Here is a 13,425-nt window from a genome sequence, read left to right on the forward strand (position 1 = left end):
AATTATCAATAAGTAACTCATCAATAAACGAAGTAAAAGTGGACTTGGTCTTCCACCTTTCCAAGATCTTTGTCCAATGGGTAAATATTATACTTTAACCAAATATCTAGAACAAATATCTCCCTATGATAAGAAATATATGAAATGGTCTCGCATACCTACTTTATTTAAAAAAAATTCTAAATGTATTCATACAAAATTATTTATGATAATAAATATTATAAATAACAAACATTAAAAAAGTCTATTAATCTAGCTCTAGGGTTTAGGGTTCGGATTTAAGCTTAAAAAAAACGAGATATTGTAACAACATGGCTATGTAACAATTCATTATTAAGATACAAAATATTTACAAATTGATAAAAATCGACGAAATTACTGAATTGTAAATATACCTAGATAACTATGGGCATTTTCAGAATTTGGGTCCCCCCAATTAGCATAAGTTGTTAACAAAAATTAACTCGCTGTCAGTATTGTGACGACAATTAATCATAAAACATGTCTAAAAATTTACTTTTTTCACATTCTGAATGTAGATTATCGCTTAAAGTTTATGTAACTAACACAAAAATTATTGAAATTTAAATAGAGAAAAGAAATATTTTTATTGAAATTTCTTGCTTAATTATCGTCACAAAACTGACAGTGAGTTAATTTTTGTTAACAACTTACGCTATTTGGGGTGTCCCAAATTCTGAAAATGCCCCTATTCAACATTACTACTGTAGCTATGTAATCTTAAAGACAAAGATTTATTTTGTACCTATCAATTACATTAGATAGTTTCAAAAGTTTGTAATCAATAAACAATTATTTATTGCACTAAGTCATTGGGATGTAAATAAACCATTTTGAAACTGTGGGCCCTTCCAAAATCCCTACATCAAAAAAAATAGAGTCAGGCCAAGATACATATCGTCACTACTTTTAAAAAATCTCGTTTCTCACGCTGTTCCCCAAAGTTAAAACGCAGTAAGTCTACATGCATTCCATACATACTTACAACAATTTTCTTTTCATTGACAGACGAAGATACAAGTTTTTTTAAAAGTAGTGACGATATGTTGGCAACGATTTCGATAGCTCCGGCACTGCAAGTGCAAGGGTTAATGAAACGTCGTCACAGATTATTAATAAGTTACTAACGTAACAGATCCTTCACTTGCTCGCAAAGCGACAAATACCTTAACTAATAGGTACTAATTACTACGTAAAACCCAGAAGAATAGAAGGTTACTCGGCCACTTGTCTCGTTGAGGCAACTGATAGCGGGTAGGTACTTAACACGCGACCGCGAGCGAGAGTGAAGTGAGTAGACATCGAGATTGACGTTCATTTATAATTACATTTGCACCGGCGAAGATGTCAAAATCGACGCCAACGTATTTTAGACTGACTCTATCTTGTAGCTGTTGAGAATCCAGACACAATAACGAAAACATCCAATCATAAAAGAATAAAATACCTTTTCTCAAACATGCAATGATATATTGTCTTTACGTTCCTTAAAATGGGCTGGGAAGTATCGCTTTTTGGGCGCAACAACTCGAGAGGACTGTAAAGGGATTTCATATTATTTTTTAGGCCTAGGCCTGCAAAGTAACTTTTTCTTATAAAATATTGTCCTTTAGAGCATTTTTTTTTATTTCATTGTATGTTTGAGAAAAGCACTATACATGCCTCGGCGTGAAAACGTATCCCTATCCGGCCTCGCTCGCACGCTCGCTCGGCCGTATATACCCACTTGGCCGGAAATCCTCATTTTCCCGGCCTCTGATGTAATGTACTATTTCATGGCATGGTAGCTAGAGATGAACTCCCGCGATTGTTAAGTTGCGTACGAGTAAATTATGCACCCAGTTTATAAATGGTTCATTCCTAATTTTCTACACTTATTTTACAATCGTTTTGCAAAACAAGCGGGATGATACTTACAAGGCTTTTTGGTGCTTTCTTTGTTCCTTACAACAACCATCATTCGATGCCACTTTTACCTTATTTTTAAGATTTTTTCCTCCATTACGAACACCGTAAAACCATCAAACTATAAGTAATCTAAGACTACGTTTGTTACCTCATAATTCACATAATAGTCATACAATATGCCAAGTTATTCGTTATAGCTTGTAAACTATAGTCTGGTCGTTTTACGATATCCTATTCTCCCATATTACATCGTTTATAGCTACGGATACAGGTACATAACAATAACGCAGTAGCTTGCGTGGACGACGGTCGCGCGACGGCGATGCGACGCGACGCGGCGCGACGAAATCAAACCTTCGATCTCTATGGAAGTGTCTTAGGTAGGCGACGTCGTTGAACTATCGATGATAGGCGATGCGATGCGACGCGACGGCGTCGCAAGCCACGGCGTAACACTAATATTAAATGTACAATTTGCTTAGTAATGTAGGGAACATTCTCTATGAACGGAAATTTTCCCGGAAACGGCACATCACTATTCCAGCTAGATCATATGATTTGAGATTTACTTTCTAAGGCTGGCAATCGCAAAAGTACTCCTTCTATACATTTACTACGAACAGTGAATTCGATTCGACGCGTTGCCAATGGACCCAGTTTCATATTAAATGTAGAAGGCGAATTAATGAGATTCGATTCGGCGAGCCTAGTGGACGCCAGTGTTTACGCATATCCCTATCTATTGACATTTTTATACAAACCATTTAGTTACATAATTATATATACATCTATTTCCATAAACCTATATTATGGAAGCACTAAGAATTTTGTAATCAGCATTACAATACAAAACTAAATCATACTCTACGCGTCAGCTAAACTTCGCTTTATCTACAAACTATCAGGTCAACAATCATTTAAACTCTTTATCATTCAACTCATTATAAATTATAACAATTCTGTTAGTTAAATTACGGACTTGTCATAAGAATAGTTAGGGCTTTCTTTAAATTTAATGTTTTTGTCAAAATAATTTTCGAGACAATGTCGTTGCCGAATTCATTGAGAACTATGTTCTTAATTTCTTATGGTAATTTGAAATATCCGTTTTTGGTGTTACATTTTCATTGTCATCTTTGTTACCTAGGTAGGTGGAGTCTGAAAAACTTGACTATGAGACTTGAACCATTTTATGAAAAAAGTGTCAAAATAAAATTATTTATTTTAATCACCAATCCAGTATCACGTAACAAAATCTCTCGAGCGACAAATACATGCTGAAATAATTTTATTTGACAATTTTTGTATTAATGGATCTATTCTCCCAATTGGGCAAGTCTCACGATCTCCCTTTATAGTTTCAACTGGTCCAATCTATGTAAATAAAAGTAACATATTTTACTCTTAATACTGTTATTTTTTCATAAACGATAAAGCATAAGATTTTTTACGTAAATAGGTAGTAGACCTACGCTCTTGGCACCGACTTTAATAACAGATTATTACTCACGATACGATGTGATACGATCACTTAACCTTATCGAGGTTACGTTCATTCCAACCAACAGTATCAAATAGCCTCACGTCCATTAAGGGATATTTTATCGGCAAACAATAATAGACCAATTTGCTGCTTTGGAGGAAATTGATTAGTGAAATGTGTCGCTCGAACGGAGACGGCCAGTGGGCCTACCGCCAACTCCAGGAGTTCTTTTATTCTCTACTCGGAGTATTAAATAGAAACAGATGCCTGCGTTTTGCGAACTTAGGTTTTCGGGGTAGGCCCTTGTACCGGCGGCGCGTCTGGTGAACGTATAGGTAATCACAGAATTGGCAGCATTCCGTTGCCGACTTAAGTTAGAGCAACAGATTTATACATTCGTTAATAAAAATTGATTTTTTTAATATTTCTTCAATGACATTGTACTTATATCAACTAAAATCTCATCTAAAATTAATTGTGTTCTCCTAATACAAAAATAATTGTGTAGAAATAAAATTACAGCCTTAATTTTGTACTTAAACAAATCATTAAGCATTACCAAAATCTTGTACTAATGCTGTTATACAGGGTATCAGTATCACATCTCAACTCTTCCAACAAACATTATTACAAACAACAAACTCATCACAAAAACAAAAGCTTTAGCCCATAAACTAAAGAATTGACAACTTCAATCGATTCGAAACAATCAGTCTTCACCCATTGCTGGTATACAATCCACATGATCCTTAAACCACAGACATAATGTCTAATTCCATCCACATTACTTGGTCGGTAGGTACTTACTTTACAAAGGTTGTATCTGTCTTGGACCTCCTAGGTTTTACGCCCTTTTACAATGTGCGCATTAAGTATAAATGACGAAGCCAAATTATATGATTACGTTCATCCATGGCTCGGGTCGTCGGGTTGCACGATTTCAAAATAGCTGTCTATGGTGTAGTTGAAGAGTTGAAAGTCGTATCTGCGGAAGAAATGGGTAAGTTAGTCACGTTTTGCAAGTAATCGCTATTGGAGTAATTGGAGAGCGCCCATGTTAAGAATTCTGCTTTGTGAACATAATAGTTGTTGTTGGTTTTATGCAGACTGCCTCTTAAATACATGTAATACCTGCATAGATCATTGATTGATTGTAAATCAGTTCTTAGCATTCGATTCAGCCCAATGGCATACCTGAATTGTACTTATTAGTCTTATTACGTACCTACAATTAAGTAGTTCTCAAGATATGCTCAAACTTATACAGCTGAACATTTTAAACTTCATTATTCCCCCGTTCCACAAAATTCTTTAAGTTGATGTTGCCTGTTCCAGATAAGCCACAAATAAACTTCTCAAAACCTTATTTCTAATTGTAATAATTGCAAATTTAGTGCGAAATGCTTTTTTTGTATTTTTCCGGAAACGTTAGACAAAAAAAAGCATTTCGTACTACATTGTATACGAATACGAATTTGTCATGCTATAGTTCAGACAGTGTCAGTATTTACCTACGTCTTGTATGACACGTTCGTATGTTTCCGTAAAAATACGAAGGAAAAACTTTTCGCGCTACATCTGTACAGGGTGGCTAGCCGAATGGCACAATCGCTCACGAAACGCTCACGAAACGAAGCGCTAGTAGTGCCATTCGGCTGCGGGGCCTGGCCCCGTAGCCGAATGGCATTTCTCCGACGCCAAACGAAAGCGATACGCCGCTGGCTCTGTCGCGCCAATACGCAAGCGCGATAGAGATAGATATCTACTAGCGCTTCGTTTCGTGAGCGTTTCGTGAGCGATTGTGCCATTCGGCTAGCCACCCAGTACTACGAGTAAATATGAAAGAAAACTCAAACATTTTATCTGACAAAGGAATGAATGAAGGAGGGAAGGTGAAACATCAAAGGAATATCAGTAAAGCATTATACACCTTTCTGTACGAACCACGAACGCCACTTCGCAGAGTAATTGGTTCACCGAATGGGGTCGCACAGGGTTGGGCCATTATTGCAGTATATTTTCCTACATGCAAGGTGTCGTGATGAGCAACTATCAAAGGGGAAACTTTTACTCGAAGTAAAGCAACTGTAGGGTAAATCTTGTAGTTTACATGGTCGCGGCACCAAAAATATTGCAGGATAACCATACTGATTAAATCTACCCTATGACATGACTGGGAAGACAAAATTACGGAAAACTAGGAACAAAATTATTGAAAGATACGAAAAAGGCAGCAGGGTCGATATACATAGAATAGACTGAAAATCCACAAAGGACGTATTTTTTTTAGATCGGTTTTCTTACTCTTATCCAAAATTAAACTCTAAACTAGAAAAAAACCACCACCGGTACCACCACAACACATAACCACTTCAAACACGACATTCTAATTGAATTTTTTCTACTCCAGCACTTAAATCTGTCAATTAGATTATTGTCAGCGGTATCCAAATTAAGTTCATTTGAGTAACGATGAGAAAGTCTATTTGTCTATAGGTTCATAGGATTACTGCTAGCAGTAATCATATGAATATAGGAGTTCTGTTAATTTTTTTTTAAAAGCACAACTTCCATTTATCAGGTATGTTTTCATTTACAGTAATAAGTAACTTTTAATAAATAATATAATATTTAGGTTCATAATTTAAATCAAGATGAAAAAATAAACTTAAATGCGTTTTACATATTAGATATTGCAAAACAAAGGTAAAAATCATAAGTTTATCCAATAATTTTACATTCGACATTTAAATATTCTTGAACGCAACCACATTTTTCGTAATTGAAAACCGGCTTATTTTCTATTTCTCTTGTCTATGGTATGTTTGACATTTGTAAACTTATCACGAAACTATTTGAACTATTTCGGTGGTGTGTAGTTTGTTTTAATTCGACGTTATTGTGCAAAAACATAAGTAATTATGAGTGATTCTGGTGAAAAATTCGCTTCCGAAGAAATCAAGGCTATGGGCGCTCAAAGTGACTGACAATTTGTTACATGAAAAGTCAGATAAAGCGTACCAAAAATGTTATGATTGTTTTGACATGGAAATTGCAAAAAAATGTTTCAACTTTCTCTGAAACGGCGTTGTTGGCATATTTTGAAGAATTGTGCAACAAGTTCTCGCCATCAACATTGTGGACAGAATACTCAATGCTACGACGATCCACACAAATATTCCCATTCATTACATGAAGTAAGTAACTAACCCATTTTATTATTCTCGAATAGGTATGTATGTGGCTGTCGTAGAAAAAGTATAGTATACAATCGTAACATTATGAAGGCTATAAAAGTCTCGTACCTTACTTAGGCCACTCGGCAAGCCTTCGTGGCCTAACCGCGGTACTCAACTTTTATAGCCTTCATAACGTTACCGTTATATAATATACTATAGAAACCGCGCAAAACTGAATAAAAGAACAGAGACATTTTAACCCTGAGGAGACAGACCCACATCTATAAAAAGTAAATAAAATTGAGCATACGGGCAATGACGCATCAACAACTGTAATATAAACACGGCTGTTACTATGCAAAGACAATTAACAATGCAACATCATATTACATAGACGCCCATTTCTAGAATGTACATGTAGCCCCTTTGATGGCGTGTGTACCTATATCGGATAGAACTAGGAAAGTAATACTAATAATAATATGTAATAGCCTGGTATAGTAGGTTAAGTATGGTTGTGTACCTGCAAAATCGATACTTGCTATTCGCATAAAACAACACTTCTTTCTGCATTCACGAAAATTAGATCGCATTTTCATTTGCCACTCTTGAGACATTTTTCGATATCATTAAACGATATGTCGATAATTAAGTGAATGCTAGAACTAGATACGGGCATCATAATTATGTTGTTAGTGTCAGGCATCGTTCTATTATTCGCAACAGAAAATGCATGTGAATTATTGAAGCAATTGCAGGTTTCACTTTTTATCCCTGTCGTCATTGACTTGGATCGATTGAATTAAAAAATGGCCTAAAGGGGTGCAAGTTTACATCATAATGTAAGCAAATTAAATACCTATATGCCTCTACTTTAATAATAATATGGGTCCATGAAGGTGGCTAAAGGGGAAACTGAAGGTGTCTAAAGGGCAAACCGAAAAATCTGACAGAATTACTTGATGGGCTCTGCGGGGAAAAAGTGGCAAAGAAAGAAAGAGGAGAGTCCATTATTTATCAGTGGAATATTAAATAAACAGGGTAAGGTTACAGGGCTTACGCTAAAAAGTATTAGGATAGATTCTAACAAGAACGAAAAGTATTTACTAACAATTATATAGGTATCTGTATTTGATACTTTTGATATAACGAGGCGAAATATTAACTCGGGTGTTTTTATCACGACTTTACTTCTGCATTAAATAGTCGCTAAAGTAGTCGTTCTGCGCGGTTGAATAATACAATAGTAGGTATAAACTACGTACATTTCTGGCACAAAACCCAACAAAACAGTAAAAACTGACAACTTAGACGGCCGACCTATTTCCAGCAGCTTAAACCGCTCCTATTCAGTTTGGCTAATCCGTTTGAGAAACGAAATGCTGCGGCGGTCCGGCTGGGGATTTCAAAATACAAAACTTTTTGTTGCGGGACTTGTCTTGCTTCCACGTTTCATATGAGTGGATAAGTTTTGTCGCAACTGTGTCCTATGAGAGATGTTGGAATAACAATAGATGATTCTTTGTTAGTGCGCAAAATTTTCACCATTATTCTTAGAGATCATCTTAAGAAAACAGCATCAACAACGTATCTCTTGGAACCAGTGAATGAATGCACCAATTTTCATCTTTCTATCCAACGTTATCTCTGCCAACGCTCCAGGTATATCGACAAAAATACAGTCAGCGAGATTAACTTTAGCTGCGGAGTTCGGTGCGGGTTTGAATATTATGCTTGCCATACATACAGAAAGAAAGAAATATATTCGTTATTAATTTCGGATTTGTGTATAAACTGAAAACTCACTTGTAAAAGTTGTACAGTCACCGGCATAAAAGAAGTGATGATTTCTGTCCCTTTCATATTAACGCCTTGTTTGAAATGTCATATAATACGAAATTGACAAACATACATACATAAATCACCACTTTTTATGCTGGTGACGGTGACTGCAGTACAGTCCAACCAGTTGCTACCACAGTTAAATAGTCGCAAGTAGGTACAGTGTTGCTATGCTGGGTCTTGTCCCCTGCCGCTATTGCCACTCTGACTACACCACTCCAGTTTTACCCTCGTAAACTTACTTTTAAAGGTTATGCAGTCCGATCATGCTGACGCCACTGATGGAGTCCCGAGTATAGATAGATGTTGCTTTGCTGCATCTTGCCCTTTCTGCTGTTGCCACTCTGACTACACCACTCCAGTTTTCCCCTCGTAAATTCACTTGTAAAGGTTATACAGGCATACCAGCTGGCGCCGCTGGAGTCGCGAGTATAGACAGTTGGTTGCTCTGCTGCGTCTTGCCCTTTCTGCTGTTGCCACTCTGACTACACCACTCCAGTTTTACCCTCGTAAACTTACTTGTAAAGGTTATACAGTCGGACCAGCTGACGCCGCTGGAGTCGCGAGTATAGACAGTTGTTGCTCTGCTGCGTCTTGCCCTTGCCGCTGTTGCCACTCTGACTTCACCACTCCAGTTTTACCCTCGTAAACTTGTAAAGGTTATACAGTCAGACCAGCTGACGCCGCTGGAGTCGCGAGTATAGATAGTTGTTGCTCTGCTGCATCTTGCCCTTTCTGCTGTTGCCACTCTGACTACACCACTCCAGTTTTACCCTCGTAAACTTACTTGTAAAGGTTATACAGTCGGACCAGCTGACGCCGCTGGAGTCGCGAGTATAGATAGTTGTTGCTCTGCTGCGTCTTGCCCTTGCCGCTGTTGCCACTCTGACTACACCACTCCACTTTTACCCTCGTAAACTTACTTGTAAAGGTTATACAGTCGGACCAGCTGACGCCGCTGGAGTCGCGAGTATAGATAGTTGTTGCTCTGCTGCGTCTTGCCCTTGCCGCTGTTCCGCCATTCCGGCTTCACCACATCTTGTAACCTTGCCAGCTGAATCAGGTACCTTTGGTCCTCCTGTCAAACATGAACATGATTATAGAGAGCACCAACTTTGAGTAGAAATTTTAGTTACTCTAACCGATTCTAAAAGTGTTTTTGATGGAGTAGGATCTTCGACCAGTTGTCTTGTGCTATAAATAAACCACTAATTGTCAAGAAGTTGATTTTATTTACTTATGTAAGTATAAGTATATCGGTTGTATAATCGTACCCAGACCATCATGTTTTGTCGAACAAATCACCAAAAATCTAATAAATCAAATTTTACGGTCACCGGTTAACTTTCTGGAAGGTTGCTCTAGTTAAAATCTAAAATCCAAAGCATTATCTTGATTTATCGACATCATTTCATGTCATCCCTTCTTCAAATTGACAATTAATTTTGCTAACAAGCTGGATACATAATTTAGTGTCTACAAGTATTGGCATATTAATAATATTATTTTCACCACTGGTAAAGATCAATTTTTTCAAACAAATTCATACAAATTTTAACATGATACCTTGAGCTGGTTGGTAGAATTTACCTACCAATAATTATTTTGAATCATAAATGTTGAATACGATTTTTTTTTAAATACTACGTCGGTGGCAAACAAGCATACGGCCCGCCTGATGTAAAGCGGTCACCGTAACCTATGGACGCCTGCAACTCAAGCAGTGTCGCATGCGCGTTGCCACCCCATTAGAAACTTGTACTCCCTTTTGCTGTGTTAAGTACACAGCAAAAAGGAGTGTACAATTGATTGTACGATTGCTGGATTTCATTTAGTTTCATGTTTTATAGTCAGTATTTTGTGTTGGTGTGGTGAAAAATGTTGTGTTTCACTCGGTGGCAAAGTTTGTTTAACCTACGTACCTGAAACCCTCGCAGCGCTCAAGATTCCACTTTTTGAACCTCGCTACACTCGCGGTTCAATATTGGAATCTTTCGCTCGCTCGGATATCAATATTGGCACGTGCGGTTAAACAACAACTTTGCCCCCTTGTAAAACAAATAACTATTTCGATATTTGTTACGGTAAAACAAAACGAAATAAGGAAGTGTTTCCAAACCTCGGGCGGAGCATCGCGACATTAACGCTTCCTGTTGTTCGCTACGGAATCGGGAAAATCTTTTTTCAATGACCTATTTCGATATTTTGTGGGTGAGCTCGGTAGATAGGGTTCTAAGATAAAAATACGTTATAAACTCCCGTAGCGAGCTATAAGACTGTTATGAATGACGTTAAAATAATGTTTGATGTTTATTGCTACATTAACCTCAATAACTCTTGTGGTACCTAGACCTCGGAATTGAATATATGACAGATAGCTAAATAAAAAATTACAACACTTTGAGCCTGAGTTTCCACCCGTATTGGTATTGTACGTAGGTTTGTAACTTGCTCAACGTGCAGATGTCTGTATAAGCATCCAATGCATACGGAGCATTCAGATCGCACGGGTTTCGTCTAGTATGTAAGCACGGGAACGGAAGATAGTATTCTCAGTCTCGAACATAGAGTAATGATTTTTTCAACACAGGATATTATCATTTTTATCTGTGTCGGACCGTTTTGACTTATTTATAAGTTGTTCGGAATGGACAATTTTTTTCGATAAATCTAGTTTATAACACCGGTATATTTAACTAAAATTCCCAAATTGAAAGGGGGACTCCTTTCCGTTTTAGCATGGACGACGTCGAACTCGAATTTGCACGGCTTGCAGAAGTCTGTATAAGGTATCCAGTGCATGTCGTCCGCTCCGCCCGTGCCTCGTCGAATATTTACGCTAGACAGTGTTTGGTAACAGAGGTACACTCACATCCAAAGTCTCGAACTTAAGCACGACGTCGAAATCGAATTTGCACGGCGTGCAGAATTCCGTATACGGTGTCCAGTGCATGTCGAGCGTCCGTTTTGCTCGAGCTTCGTCGAGTACGTACGCGACGAACTCTTCGAAATAGGGGTGCGGATTGTGTGGCAAGTTTGAATTCTGAAAAAAAAAAAGGGCTCGTGAGAGAAATGCGTACTTTGAAGGCATCCTCATAACGTCAACATTAAAAGTGTGGTGAACATATTTTGAATTGGTGGAAATAGTGCGTTACAGAAGGTCTAAAAGTTTCTGTTTAAGGAATATATTTTGAAGACGTATTTAGACCAATTGACGCTACATACCTAATTTTTTTATTAAAGGTCAATGCGGAAAGATCGATATTTGGTTGCATATTTACATACTTCGCTCAGACATGCTCAGAAATATTAGGTAGGTATTACTTTTTATAGAAAATTAAGTGATAGAAATCAACACAAATAATATGTCACTGTAGCTAAAGTACTCTTTAGCTAAACTACAAACTACAAACCAACAATCAAGTGACTCAGGCGAGCCATGAAAATGTTATTATTTATCCAGTCCAAAATACTAATTACACTATGTATGAAGTTGATTTAGGCCTCGCAAACTAAAGCAAAGTCTCACAAAGAGAGCATTACTTATGGCATATAAAACAAGGCCCCTCATTTGTTATGAATTTATGAATTGCCTTCATGATTATTCACATCGAGGGATTACGCGTTTTACCCCTTTTCACCCCTTTTCCACCCCCTTTCAACCCCTTAATGTTAATCACCGTGGCCTGACGAGGTTACAAAAGCAATAGCAAATATTGTGGTTCTTTCATCAATTATTCGAAGGCTTGCAAAGGATTTGATTATCGTATGTCGTGTCCAATGAACTAGGTCACGATGACCAAATAACTAGTGACTTTATGAGCTGTAAACCTCTGGAACTCCCATGACTCCGCATTTTGAATATTTACAAGAAAACCAATCGACTAAATCAGGTTCTCATGTTTATTCAAGATTAATCAGTAAATAGGTGCTAGTGAGAATTAAGACGTTGTGTTTTAAACGAAATAATATTTCTTGACCTGTAATCCAGTTTTGATAGAAATACGAAATGTATTGTTCAAGCTTTTGGTAAGCTAAGTTCTGGTTTTCAAGCGCAAGAGATACCTACTCAATTCTTTCTAGTCCGAAGAAGACTTGCTTCACAAAATACCAGGCATTAAACGTACAAGTAATTACAATACCACATCCCTACGTAATAAGTGTAATAACAAAACAATGCGAGCTTACATTCAAGCAATTCGTACTCATTACCGCGTGCCATCCATTTTAATTTCCCCAGCGCATGTCATGTCATTTCAACTATCCGATCATTAGCGAACGACAGCGCGAAACAATCAGCAAAGTGATGCCATAACGAAATGGATGAACGGAACGCTTCAACCATAGATTGTAGAAAGTTCTAGATGACGGGTATTTGAAGTCATCATGGCACCACTTTTCCAATACAATATAACGCCTGACCAGAAAATATATATACTATACTTGTAGAGAGGGCGCTGTTTTTCTCCTTTTTTCACAACGTTGAACATAAAAAGCAGTACCACGGTACTGATTGAAGATCGACTAGCTGAAAAGTAGCTGGATCGGTCTCATTCAGTATACCTATGCTGCATGAGAGTTTACAAGATATTATTTAAAGATGTATTTAGAATTAGATCCTTAAAACCTTCCCTCTATATTTTTTCTGTCTTTGCTTTCAACGTAATTGAATTTCCATTTCAGCTTACCTTTTTCCTATACTTTTGAATAATCCTGTACCCCATCTTATCGTGGAAGGACTTGGGCCATGCGTGGGCGATTTTGTCGTTGTACGCAGAAGCTAGCCTCTCTAAAGGATGTCTGACTATGAGGAATGATATGGAGTCTGCTTGGGCCCTTTTGACCATTTCACGGAGGGCCTGGCGTACTTCTTTCTAGCCAGGCCTAGAGGCACTTCTTTGGTTTTGTCTAGGTAGGCAGCCGTGTAGTTCGCCATTAGGTTGAAGTTGTACATCCATGATGTGGAGGCTGCTTTGAATATGTTGCACCTGA

General features: G+C 37.6%; 1 protein-coding gene across 1 annotated transcript in view; it reads right to left on the reverse strand.

Annotated features, from left to right (window-relative positions):
* Positions 1-1,729: 1,729 nt before the first annotated feature.
* The window catches only part of LOC125234381 (carbohydrate sulfotransferase 11), a 131,897-nt gene continuing 120,201 nt past the window's right edge, over positions 1,730-13,425 (reverse strand). The window contains 5 exon segments of the mRNA XM_048140589.1: positions 1,730-4,397; positions 9,357-9,511; positions 11,306-11,476; positions 13,122-13,279; positions 13,282-13,421. Coding sequence (XP_047996546.1) covers positions 4,319-4,397; positions 9,357-9,511; positions 11,306-11,476; positions 13,122-13,279; positions 13,282-13,421 — 703 coding nt within the window. The 3' untranslated portion in view covers positions 1,730-4,318.

Source organism: Leguminivora glycinivorella, chromosome 16 (genome assembly GCF_023078275.1).
Source record: "Leguminivora glycinivorella isolate SPB_JAAS2020 chromosome 16, LegGlyc_1.1, whole genome shotgun sequence".
NCBI classification, from domain to species: Eukaryota; Metazoa; Arthropoda; class Insecta; order Lepidoptera; family Tortricidae; genus Leguminivora; species Leguminivora glycinivorella.